Here is a 15,624-nt window from a genome sequence, read left to right as displayed (position 1 = left end):
GACGGGGAACTATAGACCGATTCAGGGGGCAGCAAAATGTACATAGGGTCAGTTAAATGAAGGCCAAAATAAACCTCTCTGTACAATAAAGTAAATTAGCGCGGGCAAGAAAAATGTAATGTAGATATACACAACTGTTTATAAATGAGAAATGCCAATAAAAAGATTGTTTTTAAAAAAGAAATGGTATACAAATATTCTGACTATCAAATCCCACAACAGTAACTGCAAAATTGTTATCCATGACTCAAAGGAGTTTCTAATTGATGGGGACACACCTACGCCACAAAATCTGGGTGAAGCATTTGACGCCAAGACCAATTAGCAAATAAACTGCACACCCATTATCTGCACAGAATGGGCAGCCAAGAGGAAGTGTACAACAAACTGTTATGATGTTACATGTGGTTTGGGATCATTGGGAATTGGCCATACAATAACTAAATATGAGGAATGCATTGATAATCTCCATATGGGCATGTAGAAAATAAAACAAACTTGCTTTCGACCTCAATGTTAAAATAACACGGGTGGTCAGGAATACCTTGCAGAGCTTAAATGCCCAGAAGGTAGAAGCAGTGAAAAATTAATGATATTGTAAAGTGGGAGTACAGAATGAAGAATAATAGTTTTTTTTTAAAAAGTCAAGTATTTTCTTAAAATATGCATAAGACATATGAAATATGAGGAAATAATTGTGAAATTTTAACAAGCCACTGGATGGAATGTCAGAGAGTTGTATCTATATTATCATTAATTCTTAATTCATTAAACATCTTTCAATTAATAATTGCAATTTATAACTTGCAAAAGGGAATTAACCGTAACATATTATTTTCAGCATCTGCTGTGCTGTCTAAATGCCAACTTAATCAGCACAGGAGGAGTTCACACTGCATTAACCTTTGGGAGCTCTGCAGGTAAGCTTGAAGCATTAATCGTCTGCATATTCAGGTCACAAGGTGAAAGATTAATGTCCATTTTCTTGCCATGTAAACTTCTCCCAAAAATATATACATTCATAAAGTCGTAAATATCTGAGCCTACTGAGTCAGTTACAATTACATTATTTCAGCGTACTGTGGAGCAAAAACAATATATTTGGGAATTCTGGAATGCTGATTTTAGTACTGGCCGAGTCCCACGAAGGAATATCAAAAGAGATTACGCCCATTTTTTTTTTATAAAAAGGCTTTGGATTTACCATCCTTTTATGGCAATCTTTAAACTCTTGTTGGCTTCTATAATTCAGCAATTGTATTTGTACAAATTCCAAGGCAGATATAAAAACGTCAAGGCATGTTGAAAACAATTCTTTGCATAACTAATGTTTTCTCCCTCAACCAAAATACAAAAAGGGCCTTACATCAGTGAGGATGCTGTTAAATACAAATAGTGGACCAAGCCTTCAGTCCTTACACTATTTTAACTTGCAGCAAAGTAGATAGATGCAGCAACATCAAGGCCATTTAAAATTTCTGACATCTTTTCAATCTTCCATTCCCTTGATCAGCGTACAGCCACTCAACTAATCTCGCAACCCATTTTCTATGGAAGAATTATATAAGCATAATGCCTCGATATTGAGCATCAACTCTAAATGGATTAAATGGTATCCACAGACAGCTGGTTTGGATAATATAATGCAAAACTACAAGATTAATTGAGTGGCTCAGCCAACAAAGTATGGATGGTTTATAAAGAATAACAGTAACCCCAATTTTAAAAAGTACACGTTATTAAAGTCCATGCAGGTACAAACTATCTGTCCCTATTCATATGAAATAACGTGGTACATTTGAACAACTCATTGTGTGTGTGTGTGTCACCGCTTCACAAAAACCCCAGTCCATTGCCCACAAGCAAAATCAACTGCAATAAATAATTATTTCTACCTATTACACACATCACACGTTTCTGATTAACATTGCTAAAGACTGGGAGGACAGAATCTGGTTGAACTTTACTCTTGTGATGCAATCTATCATCTCAGTCTTTCATTGAGTTTTTGCTTTGACATATGGTCTAGTCCATGGGATTAACTGTACAAAATAAACTACTCAAATCAGGTCTTTATTTAATCTGCAACTTTCCATGTCGTTGTAGGGGCTGGTTTCTTTTACTACTGTGCTGAACATTGATAGTCAGGTCATTAACCCCAATCAGATAGCATCAGCTGACATGAAGAAAAAGATGAAAAGCTTTATTTGCAATTTATTACCAATACATTTTCTTTCATGGCGCAAATATTTAAATTACTGTTGTAAGCATTCAACTTCTGCAAAGCCTAAATAATTTATCACTCAGGTATGTTTATGAAAACACAGCATACGATTTAACAGCATGAAACCCAATCAAGCCACATTTGTGGTTTTAGTACCTCCGTTAATGAATCTGCATTTGCTGCCTTTTTCACTATGGATACAAACATCAAAGACATATTTCCCCAACAACTTCACAGAAACCACTAATTAACATCACTTTCTGAATCATAACCATGAATAACTTGACGCACTGAACTACACAGAGACTGAATTGCTAATATGCTGTATGCAAAGTAATTTGCATTTTGTTCCCTCTGTCCCGTGCACCCAGGCCACCCAAAATGAAAGGCGTGCACAGTTCTAGTGTTAGAGGAAGGAATGGCCTGAAAATAAAACATACTTAAGAGGGGAAGAATGTAGAAACAGCTTTTGTGTTAACATTTGGAAAATAAAAATTAACATCCATTCCATCATGCAGTTTGAATTTTCTAATACTTTCCACTTTACTCCCATCTATTCAGTCAAGTTTGTGGCTACCATCCCCAATTCTCTCACACCTTGTTTGGTGACCCTTGCTACAATTCCCACCCACTGATTCACTCAAAGACATTTTGCTATATCAAAGACACTGGAATAGATTTTCTGCCTTGGCCACAAGCAAGAATTTGCGCCGAAAATACACTTGTTAGGTTACACCTCAAATTTTTGTGAATATCAATTTGTATAACCAAAAGCCAAAATGCTCCACTAACCAGTGCAACGGAAAGCATATCACCATGAAACATTTTCAGGGTTTTTCCTATTATAAACTATTCCTTGATGTATTTGAGAATGGTAACTTTGTGTAATTTTATTAAAATGGGTTTACCATCAAAAATAAGCATTTTTAAATCAGGATGATTAGTTCCCAGAGTAAGCTGGGTTATTTTGTAAATAACATCACTGAAAATGACTTGTAAATCTATACTTAACTATTCAAAACATTTCACTGGTGTACACTGTCAACTTCTTAGTGAATTAAATAATTTTGATATGATAAAACATGCTTACAAGTCAAGGTACCCTTTAAACTTAGATGCTTTGTGCAGCCAGTTGTCAGGGCACAGTACCCTTTAAATTCTTTTGCACAGCTGTCCACACATGGTGTTTACCAAGTATCAAAGCTTATATGATATCTTTCTGCCTGCGGCTGGGACCCGCGCCACTAGTGCCCGAATGCCTAAGAAAGTGAAAACAATTTGAGAACACTTCCTGAACCAGCGCAAAATCCGGCAAATTTTATCTACGGGAATGGCCAGTTCTCTGGGAGGAGCCCGATTCAGTCAAATAAACTAGCATAAAAGTTCACAGAAAACACATGCACAATTGGTTTTGGGCAGAACTCATTTGCATTTAAAATTCCCCTCTTCGTTGGTTCAATCAATTCTGTCCAGATTGTGCTGAAACAATGAGTGGAAATCAGCAGAAACTGAACAAGTATTCACAAGTTACAGAAACTAGGAAGTTCCAATGGAGTCTCTTCTGCTTTCTACTAAGCTTGTCTGATCAATAATAAAATATATCGCAGAAAAAAAAAACGACAAATTAAATATGATTCAACGAATGGAGGCTACATAACGAGAGTGACACATTTCCTTTCCTATTGAGTGTAGTAGTTTACAACATTATCAACTTCTCTGTATCATATAGAAGTTTCTATTATGGGGTTGAACATTTTTAAATGCTTTCAAAGTAATTTATAGATCCAGTACTGACTTGCTGCACTAAGTGTAAATTGCAGTGGCACATCAAGCATTAGGTCAGTGTAATAGTCATTGTCATTCATGTCATGTTGCCCTTGGCATGCTGAGGTTCCAGCGACCAGGTGTAAACCAATTGTAAAGAAGTGTTCTTGTTTGGCTCTTTATTTTATTCAGTTTTATAATACTTTGTAGTTGTACCAACTTGCTGTCCAATGGATTTACAGAAAGTAATTTATGTATGTTCTGCCAATGTGAAAAAAAATACTTAAGCTGCCGTGGTGGAATCCAAATATAACCCCAGAGCTTTCATTACCACTACGTCACCATATCCCACAAATTATATTAAGAGTACAGGGTACTTCCCTGATGAAAGTCTTCATCATTTCCAGGTAAAGTGAGCAGTGGTGATAAGCCTCAGTGGTGATAAGCCTCAGTGGCATTAGTCCAGATTTTAAAAGTGATTCATGGGAACCTGGGCATCGCTGGCTAGGCCAGCATTTATTGCTCACCCCCAATTGCCCTCGAGAAGATAGTGGTGAGCTGCCTTCTTGAATCACTGCAGTCCCTGTGGTGTAGGTACACCCAGTGCTGTTCGGGAGTTCAAGGAATAGTGATGGGCGAGCAGTTTAGAAGGGAACCTCCAGTTCCCTAAAAGTGGCAACACAGATTAAGAAGATATATGGCATGCTTGCCTTCATCAACCGGGGCATTGAGTACAAGGGTTGAGAAATCATGTTGCAGCTGTATAAAACCTTGGTTAGGCTGTATTTAGGGTATTGCTGGTCACCACATTATCAGAAGGACGTGGAAGCTTCGGGGAGAGTGAAAAGAAGAGGCAATGGGTGTTCCCATGGGTCTGTTGCCCATGACCTTCGAGATGGTAGATGGTCGTGGGTTTGAAAGATAATGTCTAAGGAGCCTCAACTAAGGATGAGTTGCTGCAGTGCATCTTGTAGATGGTTCATATTGCTGCCACTGTGCATTGGTGGGAGGAGGAGTGAATGCTTGTGGATGGGGTGCCAATCAAGTGGGTGGCTTTGTCCTGGAAGGTGTCGAGCTTCCTGAGTTCTGTTAGAATTACACTCATCCAGGCAAGGGGAAAGCATTCCATCACATTCATTATGCTTTGTAGATGGCAGGCGGACTTCGCCCCAGGATTTCTAGCCTCTGACCTGCTCTTGTGGCCACATATTTATTTGGCTAGTCCAGTTTATTTTCCGATCAATGGTAACTCCCTCAGGATGTTGATAGTGGGGGATTCAGTGATGGTAGTGCCATGGAATGTCAAATAGAGATGGTTAGATTCGATCTTGTTAAAGAACAAAGAAAAGTACAGCACAGGAACAGGCCCTTCGGCCCTCCAAGCCTATGCCGATCATGACGCCCTAACTAAAAACAAAACCTTCTGCCCGTACTCAGTCTGTACCCCTTTATTTCCTCCCTATTCATGTACCAATCCAGATGTTGCTAATGTGCCTACTCCACACCCTCTGGCAACGTGTTCCAGGCACCCACTACTCTCCGTGCGAAAAACCTACCCCGCACATCTCCCTTAAACTTTCCCCCTCTCACCTTGAACCTGTGCCCCCCTTGTAATTGACACTTCCACCCTTGGAAAAAGCCTCTGACTATCCACCCTGTCTATGCCTCTCATAATTTTGTAGACTTCTATCAGGTTTCCCCTTAGCCTTTGTCTTTCCAGTGAAAACAATCTTAGTTTATTCAACCTCTCCTCATAGCCAACACCCTCGAGACCAGGCAACATCCTTGTGAACCTACTTTGCACGCTCTCCAAAGCTACCCCGTCCTTATGATAATGTGGTGACCAGAACTGCATGCAATACACCAAATGCGACCTAACCAAGGTTTTATACAGCTGCAACATGATTTCCCAACTCTTGTACTCAATGATGTGGAGATGCCGACGTTGGACTGGCGTGGGCACAGTAAGAAGTCTTACAACACCAGGTTTAAGTCCATCAGGTTTGTTTTCACAGCTGCGCTCCGAAAGCTAGTGATTCGAAACAAAACTGCTGGACTTTAACTTGGTGTTCTAAGACTTCTTACTTATACTCATTGCCCCAGCTGATGAAGGCAAGCATTCCATATGCCTTCTTAATCACCTTGGCCACCTGTGTTGCCACTTTTAGGGAACTGTGGACCTGCACGTCCAGATCCCTCTGTATGTTGATGTTCCTAAGGCTTCTGCCATTTGCAGCATACCTAGATTTGATCCTCCAAAATGCATCACTTTGCATTTGGGCGTATTAAACTCCATCTGCCATTTCTGTGCCCAAGTCTCCAAACTATCTATATCCTGTTGTATCCTCTGACAATCCTCAGTACTATTAGCAACTCCGCCAATCTTCTTGTCATCTGCAAACTTACTAATCAAACCACCCACATTTTCCTCCAGATCATTTATATATACTACAAACAACAGAGGTCCCAGCACTGATCCCTGTGGAACACCACTAGCTATAAATCACCATTCTGAAAACACAGTTCCACTGCTACTCTGTCTTTTATAACTAAGTCAGTTCTGTATCCATCCAGCCAGCCCATCCCGAATGCCATGTGATTGTAGTTTTTGTACCAGTTTGCCATGTGTCCATATAAACTACATCCACAGCCCTTCCCTCGTGAATTTTCTTTATCACCTCTTCAAAAAACTCAATCCAGTTGGTCAGACATGACCTTCCCCGTACAAAACCGTGCTGCCTGTCGCTAACTAGTCCATTTTTCTCCAAATGTGCATATATCCTGTCCCTCAGCATCTTTTCCAAAAGCTTCCCCACCACTGATGTCAGGCTCACCGTTTTATAATTTGCTGGATTATCCCTGCTTCCTTTCTTAAACAAGGGTGCTTAATTGGGAGAGGGCAAATTACATCCGATTGTTCCAGTCCTCTGCAATCTTGGCTGTGGTCAAAGAGGATGTGAAGATATCTGTTAAGGCCCCAGCTATTTCTCCCCTTGCCTCCCGCAATAACCTGGGATAGATCCCATCTGGCCCTGGGAACTTGGTCTACCTTAATGCAATTTAGGATACTCAACACTTCCTCCTTTGATATACTGATGTTCACACACATATCCCTGACCTCAACATCCGTCATGTCCTTCTCCTTGCTGAATACTGATACAAAGTACTCACCTCTTGTGGTTCTAGGCATAACTTCCCTCCATTGTCCTTGAATGGGCCTACTCTTTCTCCTACTCCTAATATATGCATAAAAAGCCTGGGGATTCTCCTTGACCATGTTTGCTAAAGATATTTCATGGTCCCTCTTAGCCCTCCTAATTCCACATTTAAGTTCCTTCCTACTTTCACTGTTCTCCTCAAGGGCTTTTGTCAGTTTTTAGATGCCTAGACCTATTGTATGCTTCCTTTTACTTTTTGACTAAATTTACAATTTTCCTCGTCATCCATGGTTCCCGAATCCTGTCAGTTCTGTCCTTCATTTTTGTGGGGACGTGCCTGTCCTGCACTTCAATCAACTGGCCTTTAAAAGCATTTCACATGTCAGAAGTGGATTTGCCTTCAAATAGCCGCTCCCAATCCACATTCCCCAGTTCCTGTCTAATTTGGATATAATTGGCCCTCACCCAATTAAGTACCCTCACCCATGGGCCACTCTTGTCCTTATCCACGACTATTCAAAATCTTATGGAATTATGGTAGCTAAGCCCAAAATGCTCCCCCGCTGAAACATCAATCACCTGCCTGGCACATTCCTCAATACCAAGTCTAGTATGGCCCCCTCCATGGTTGGATTCCTAACATGCTGCATCAAAATGCCCTCCTGGACACATCTAACAAATTGCTCTCTATCCGCTCCTGGCTGTAAGGGAATCCCAATCAATATGGGGAAAGTTAAGTCACTCATCAAAACTACCCTGCTTTTTTCACACCTTTTCAGTATCTGACTACACAACTGCTCCTCTGTCTCCTGGGGGCTGTTGGGAGGTCTATAGTACAATCCCAACATTGTGATTTCGCCGTTCATATTCCTGAGCTCCACCCATAATGCGTCACTACAAGATCCCTCCAACGTATCCTCCCTCAACACAGCTCCCTCATCAGCAATGCAATTCCCCCACCTCTTGTTTCCCCTTGTGTCCCATCTAAAACAACAATATTTCAGAATTTTAAGCTGCCAATCCCTTTTTTCTAACAAAGTTAGAGTACCCAATTCTTTTTTTTTCACAATTAAGGGGCAATTTAGCATGGTCAATCGCCCACACTGCACATCTTTGGGTTGTGGGAGTGAGACCCAGGTAGGTACGGGGAGAATGTGCAAATTCCACACGGACAGTGACGCGGGGCCAGGATCAAATCCAGGTCCTCTGTGCTGTGAGGCAGCAGTGCTAACCACTGCGCTACCATGCTGCCCCTTAAGCTGCCAATCCTGTCCCTCCTTTAACCATGTCTCCATAATTGCAACTACATCATAGTTCCATGCAGTATTCCAGGCTCATGGTTCATCTGCCTTACGTGTTATACTGCTTGCATTGAAGCAAACGCACGCCAGACTTACAGTCCCGCTAAGCCCTGTGGCTTCCCTCTGCCTGCTATTGCTCTGTGCTATGTTTATCTCAGTCTCACTTTTTTCCCTAGTCTCTACACTTACTGGCCTCCTCCAGTCTCTCTCCCCCCCCCCCGCACTAGTTTAAACCCTTCCGAACAGCACTAGCAAGCCTCCCGCCCAGGATGTTGGTGCCCCTCCAATTCAGGTGCAAACTGTCATTCCTGTACAGGTCCCACCTTCCCCAGAAGACATCCTGTGATCCATGTATCTATACACCAGCTCATTAGCCACGCGCACAACTCTACTATCTCCCTGTTCCAAGCCTCACTAGCATGAGGCACAGAGAGTAATCCTGAGATTACTACCCGAGAGGTTCTGCTTTTTAGCTTCCGACCCAACTCCCTAAATTGTCTTAACAGGATCTCTTCCCTCTTCTTGCTCATGTCATTAGTACCAATGTGGACAATGACATCTGCATGTTTACCCCCCCTGTTCCGGGATGCCCTGCAGCCGTTCAGAGACATACAGGACCCTGGCACCAGCGAGGCAACACACCATCCGAGAGTCCCATTTGTGGCCATAGGAATGTCTGTCTGTGCCCCTGACTATCGAGTTACCTACCACTATCACTCGCCTGGACTTAGCCCGACCCAGCTCTTCAGCAGAACCAGTTGTGGTGCTAAAGGTCTGGCTGCTACTACTATCTTCCCCCGAGAGGCTTTCCCCCCCACAACAGTATCCAAAGTGATATACTTGTTTGAGAGGGGAATGGCCACTGGAGGCTCCTGCCTTACCTGCCTGCCTCTCCTGGCGGTCACCCATCTACTTGTCTGAGCCTGTGGTGTGACCAGCTCCCTGAACCTGATTTCCATCGCACTCTATGCCCCGTGTATGCTCCGCAATGAGTCTAGCTGCTGCTCCAACCAAACTACGTTGTCTTGAGATGATGCAGCTGGTCACACCTCCTGCAGACAGTCATCAGGGGTGCTAGAAAGTTCCCAGATCTCCTACATCTGGCAGGATGGGCATACCACTGCCCTAAATGCCATCTCTGCCCTTGTACACTTAGAATGATACAAGAATAAGAATCTTACCCATGCTTGTCCGCCTCACAGTGCCTTATTTTTGGTTCGTGGAGGAGGGAGGGAAACTCTAATGTAGTAGAGCATACAGTGCAGAAGGAGGCGATTCAACCCTTCGGGCCTGTACCTACCCACTTAAACCCTCACTTCCACCCCATCCCCATAATCCAATAACCCCTCGTAACCTTTTTTGGTCACTAAGGGCAATTTATCATGGCCAATCCACCTAACCAGCATGTCGTTGGACGGTGGACCAGACCACCCGGAGCCAACCCACGCAGACACGGGGAGAACGTGCAGACTCTGCACTGACTCCGCAGAGAATCGAACCTGGGACCCTGGTGCTGTGAAGCCACAGTGCTATCCACTTGTGCTACCGTGCTGTCCAGTGTTTCAGGCTCAACTACTCCTTGACATCAGTTCTTCGGCTACCCACAGTACAGTCGAGACAACTGAGCTGACTTCACCCAGAATCCTCTTCTGCCGCCTCTACTGGATGATGATCTTCCTCCTGTTTGTCACTGGAGGGATTTTTCGGCTACCTAAAGTACAGGTGAGGTGACGGAGTTGACTTCGCCTGGAATCCTCTTCTGCCACCTCTACTGTTGGAGATGGTCATTGCCTGCCACTAATAATACTTGTCACACGTCAGCCCAAGCCTGGGTACTGCTGCATTTGGACATGGACTGCTTCAGTATCTTAGGAGTCACGAATGGTGCTGAACATTTCTCAATGAACATCCCCATTTTTATTTTCCAATTAAGAGGTATATTTAGTGGGGCCAATCCACCTAGCCTGCATACTTTTGGGTTGCAGGGGTGAGACCCATGCAGACACGGGGAGAATGTGCAAACTCCACACAGACAGTGACCCGGGCCCAGGATTGAACCCGGGCCCTCGGTGCCGTGAGGCAGCTGTGCTAACCACTGCTCCACCATGCCACCCAAATATCTCCACTTCTGACCTTACTCTGGAAGGTTACTGATGAAGCAGCTGAAGATGGTTGGGCCTGCTGGAATTCCTCAGGGTAATATTCTGGAACTGAGATAATTGACCTCCAATAATCACAACCATCTTCCTTTGTGCTAGGTATGACTCCAACCAGTGGTGAGTTTCCCCTTAATTTCACTGACTCAGTTTTTCCAGGACTCCATGATATTACACTCAATCAGATACTGCCTTGATGTCAAGGGCAGTCACTCTCACCACTGGAGTTCAGCTCTTTTGTCCATAATTGAACCAAGGCTGTAATGAGGTCGGGAGCCAAGTGGCCCTGGCAGAACCAAAACTGAGCTTCAGTGAGCAAGTTATTTCTAAGCAAGTGCCACTTGGAAGCATTATTGATGACCACTTCCATCACTTTACTGATGATCGAGAATAGACTAATGGGGCAATAATTTGCTCAGTTGTAGTTGGCCTGCTTTCCATGTATAGGACATACCTGCACAATTTTCCACATTGCTGGGTAGATGCCAGCATTATAACTGTATTGGTTCAGCTTGTCTAGGACCATGACAAGTTCTGGAGCACAAGTCTTCAATACAATTGGCAGAATATTGTCAGGACTCAGTCTTTGTAGTACGCAGTGTCTTCTACCCTTTCTTGATTTCACATGGAGTGAATCGAATTGGCTGAAGTCTGGCATGTGATGCTGGGGACCTCCAAAGGAGGCAGAGACGGATCATCCACTCTGCACTTTCGGCTGAAGATTGTTGCAAATGCTTCAGCCATATCTTTTGCACTGATGTGCTGGGTACTTCCATCACTGAGGTTGGAGATATTTGTGGAGCCTCCTCCTCCAGTGAGTTATGTAATTGCCCATTCATGGCTGGATGTGTCAGGACAGCAGATCTGACCTGATCTGTGGAATGGCTTAACTCTATCATAAGCAGCAAGTAGTCCTGTGTTGGAACTTCACCAGGTTGACACCTCATTTGTAGCTATGTTTGGTCCTGCTCCTGGCATGCTCTAGTACACTCTTCATTCTGTCAGTTCAACTAACATACCGATGCCTTTTTTTTAAACAAAAGGGAGAAATCCAGGCAAATGTCAGAAGCCTTTAGATCAAGACACAATCAAGGTTGGAAAAACACGTAGCGGTGATAAAACAAAAATATGGATTAGATTCTAGGAAAAGTAAAGATCAGTTCAAGGGTTTTGAGGCGCATGGAAAGACGTGCTGAAGGACAAAATAAATGGTGACATAACGTTGGGGAGTGATTACAAGAATGAGACAATGTTATAACAAGTGATTTACAAAGATCTACCACACATTCACGACTGGTTCTGTACTGAAAATTTGACTTTTAGTTTTTCAAGATTATTGAAATATTTTGCATTGTGTTTATCAGCTATGGTCTCATTTGGATTCCAAAACCAGAATGAGAAGGCACATAAGCTCATCATGTTGCTATTTTAGTAGCAGAATAATGGGTTAACATCAGCTGTAATATACTGAAACCAAGTGCTGGACTGACATGCCCAAAAATTACGCACTAAGATGCAGATTGCAAAATGACATTTGGAATTACAAGAGTGCAACGTGTGGCAAAGATTGATCCGACCAGCTACAGAGAACTTTGAGGACATCTGTCTTGTCACTTTTAATCAAGCTCAACCACATATCCAAAAAAAGCATTAAAATGACACCAACAATGTGCATGCAGTGCTTCATTATCCAAGGTATGATCTTACAACACTGATAATGCCTCTCCACCTCCTCTTTATTATCCTCCGTAAAACCCTAGTCTTTACAGAACTTTTTGATCATCTCTCCTGCCAACTCCTTCTTTGACTCAATTCGACACACCACCCCCATATATTTTTGTGATGTTTCATGGAACGTTTGCACATTAACACATTATCTAAGCATACATGTACATAAGTGACACTTCCTGTCAACTTTCTTTTAGAAATTCTTATATCCACATTAAAAGAAGCAAACATACAATGTAAACTTGTCATTACATCCTCTGCTATTAGAAGCACTGCAGTGGCAGAAGACTAATAAAGTTGAGACAAAATTTAGTAAGAAGTGTCATAATAAAAGGAATTTAAGAGAGATATTTTAAAAATCCAGAATTTATGTCTTTAGAAACTACATCCTGCTATCTAAAGGCAACAGTCTCAACTCTTCTTGTGCAATGCTGTTCTAGATCGGCTCATCAGTTTTATCATAGCAAGTGTTTGTTTCCTACTGCACACAATTGATTGGAATGCTAACTTGGATGTAACATTGTTTGAGGTCAAAATAGTTTGCGATTTCTTGCTAAATCCCTAACTGCAGATCAGTCACTAACAAAAGAGTTTTGACAAAGAGTCATCGGACTCAAAACTTTAGCTCTCTTCTCTCCCTACAGATGCTGCCAGACTTGCTGAGATTTTCCAGCATTTTCCCTTTCGTTTCAGATTCCAGCATCTGCAGTAATTTTCTTTTCTACAAAAGAGTTATCATGGTTACTGATTAAAGTTCCTGGGCACAATACTTTAGTTGTAAGAATTGGATTTCCCTCCAGAAATGTAGCATTATTGTGAAGAGTGGACATTTAATTCTTGAAAATTCTCCCCAAATAAAGATTGTGTTGCTTCTGCAATTTCTCCAATCCACAAATCAGAAACTTTGGGCATAGCATTAAAGATGGCTTTATGCTCAAGATGTTGTTTGATCACAGGTCGCAATACAAATTTCACAATACCTACCAATACTCATGCAGAGTAACAAATAGTTCTACACGATAAGTGAAGGAAAGCAGTGACACAATCTGGTCCCTCCTCAAGACTTGGGAGCGGAGTTACTTGAGATGGGTTCAGCAGGGAGGGCAGAAAAGGGAGCGATAAATTTTAATGGTGTCAAGCAAGGTTCTGAGATACTGCTTACAATATATAGGATTACAAATTGCAGCATTACAAATTGCAGTAATGCTTCATGTAAAAGCAGAAAAACCTTTGTATAATGATCAGCTTAACTCTGATCTCTGCACTGTTATTTGCAGCATGTCAATCAATTGCTTTTCAGCCTTCCTGTTTAGTTTTTTTTAAATCACACTGCGACCAAATTAAAGAGATGCCCTTCTGAAAAATGTTAAATATCTAGAAAAACAACATGTCGATCTGGCAGTTTTCCTGCTCCCAGGATCGTTGTGTACTGTCAGTGAGTTGTGCATCAAATAATGCTACACCCAACTAACGGAAAGCAATTTCAAAATGATAAGGCAAGAATCATCGCCTGTCACGTCTGTCGTGTCTTTAGCCCAACTTAAAACAAAAGCTGCAGGACATTTGTTTTAAGATGCGTACATGGGACGGTTTGTCCTGTGGGACTCTAATTAACGAGGCCGACCGCACAAAAAAAAAACAATTACATACAACACAGAAACAGACCATTCGGCCCAGCGAGTCAATTGCAGCCCCACAATAAATAGGTGCTTGATGGGAGGCTGAGACAGGATGAACCGGAGACCCTCTCACTGTGCTGAATGAATGACTCGATGGCACACGAGCCTCCCCCCACTCCTCACCCTATCTGGCATCCACAGGAGGCCATTCAGGTCATCTTGTAACTTTGAGGGGGTTAGGAGTGGGAGGAGGCTTGCGGGGAGCTGGCATCGACCAGCTGGGCCGAATGGCCTCCTGCAGTGCTATATAATTCTATCTGTCTCGTCCTTACTCCCTTGTGTATTTATCAAGCTTCCCATTACCTTGATAACAAAACCTCTTCACTCCCCAGAGTTAAAAAAATAAATCCAATGTGAGGAACCCCACCTATTCAAAACCCAACATGCACAAAAGTTTTTTTTTAAAAAAGGAAAATCTGAGGCGACGGTACCTTCAAACTCTTCAAGGTCGTCGTCCTCCTCCTCCTCCTCCTCCTCGCCGTTCTCCGAGTCGGTTTGCATGGGCTCATCGGCGAAGTTGACCGCCTTGCCGGCCCGCAACGCGCCGCTGCCGCTCTTCTCATGGCCGAATGGCAGCTTCTGGCTCGCCTGCAGTTTGCTGAAGTACTGCACGGCGAACTCGACCAGATCGGCCGGCTGCTTCCTCAGCACCTCCACAGTGAAGCTCTGCAGCAAGTCTGTCAGTCCAGCTGGGATTTTAATGCTCATTCCTATGCTGCGATGCACAGGGAATTGCCGCACGCAGAATGGGGGTTATCACGGTAACGGTGACAGGAAAGCCACTTAACTGCTGAACAGTCTCAAATCGGGCACTGCACGCGAAAACTGAGCCGACCCGCACACATTTGCGCGGGGGGATGCCGCTTTGCTGAGTCGAAGTGTCACAAGTACTTCCCACCCCATCCCTTGCCAGTTTTCAACGGCACAGTGCAATTCGCAGCATCTTTCACCCAGAGCCTCCCCACTCACCGACTCCCAGTTTACACGTGATCCCAGAAACCATGGAAACTGCCAGGGTCGGGAATTTACGTCGGTAGAACAAAAATGGACAGCGCAGAGAGGACGGTTTCTGGTTAAAGGTGCGGTGCTGCCTGCTGCAGAGTCCTGCAGTGCTGGTCAATGCACCGGAGGGCAGCCCTGGGTCGTGTTTGAGTGGTTTGCAAGAAAAAGAAACAAGCTGCAACAGCAGCAATGATGCCAACCGCAACGTCTCCGAAACTCAAGAGACTTGGTATAAAAAATCATGAGTTGCTATTCCCCCTCCCCTCAATATAATTCATATGGCTTGAACTTCACTAGCGGCATATTTAATCCCAAGCGTGTCAGAGCTCTTTACAAAAACTATACGATTGCATTTGGAAGTGCTTTACATTTTTTAAAATTCTACCTGTATAACCAGAAAAAGGATTGTAGAAGATAATTCAGCCCATTTTGCCAAAGCCAGAGATATTGAATTCATCTGTCCTCAAGAGTCCTTGAAGTTTCTAATGTATTTATCCAATTCCTTTTGCCCCCACTGTAGTGATCTTTACATGGGTTTGTACAGAAGGGGCTAATGGAAAATGGAAAAACCATTAGGGGGCAGCACTGGCGAGTATAAAGGGGGAAGCAAGC

At 43.0% G+C, this 15,624-nt stretch overlaps 1 protein-coding gene across 2 annotated transcripts in view; it reads right to left on the bottom strand.

Annotated features, from left to right (window-relative positions):
- Nucleotides 1–15,123, bottom strand: part of LOC119973365 (cAMP-dependent protein kinase type II-beta regulatory subunit-like) — a 143,459-nt gene extending 128,336 nt beyond the window's left edge. The window contains exon 1 of one of the 2 annotated variants that reach the window (XM_038811344.1): nucleotides 14,442–15,123. In XM_038811344.1, coding sequence (XP_038667272.1) covers nucleotides 14,442–14,718 — 277 coding nt within the window. In that variant the 5' untranslated portion in view covers nucleotides 14,719–15,123. The remainder of the gene's footprint in view (nucleotides 1–14,441) is intronic. The other variant, XM_038811346.1, reaches the window with a different exon arrangement.
- Between the last annotated feature and the right edge of the window lie 501 nt (nucleotides 15,124–15,624).

This window comes from Scyliorhinus canicula, chromosome 11, assembly GCF_902713615.1.
Source record: "Scyliorhinus canicula chromosome 11, sScyCan1.1, whole genome shotgun sequence".
Lineage (NCBI taxonomy): Eukaryota > Metazoa > Chordata > Chondrichthyes > Carcharhiniformes > Scyliorhinidae > Scyliorhinus > Scyliorhinus canicula.
Note: the sequence above shows the minus strand (reverse complement) of the source record. Positions and strands in the feature narration are given on the sequence as shown.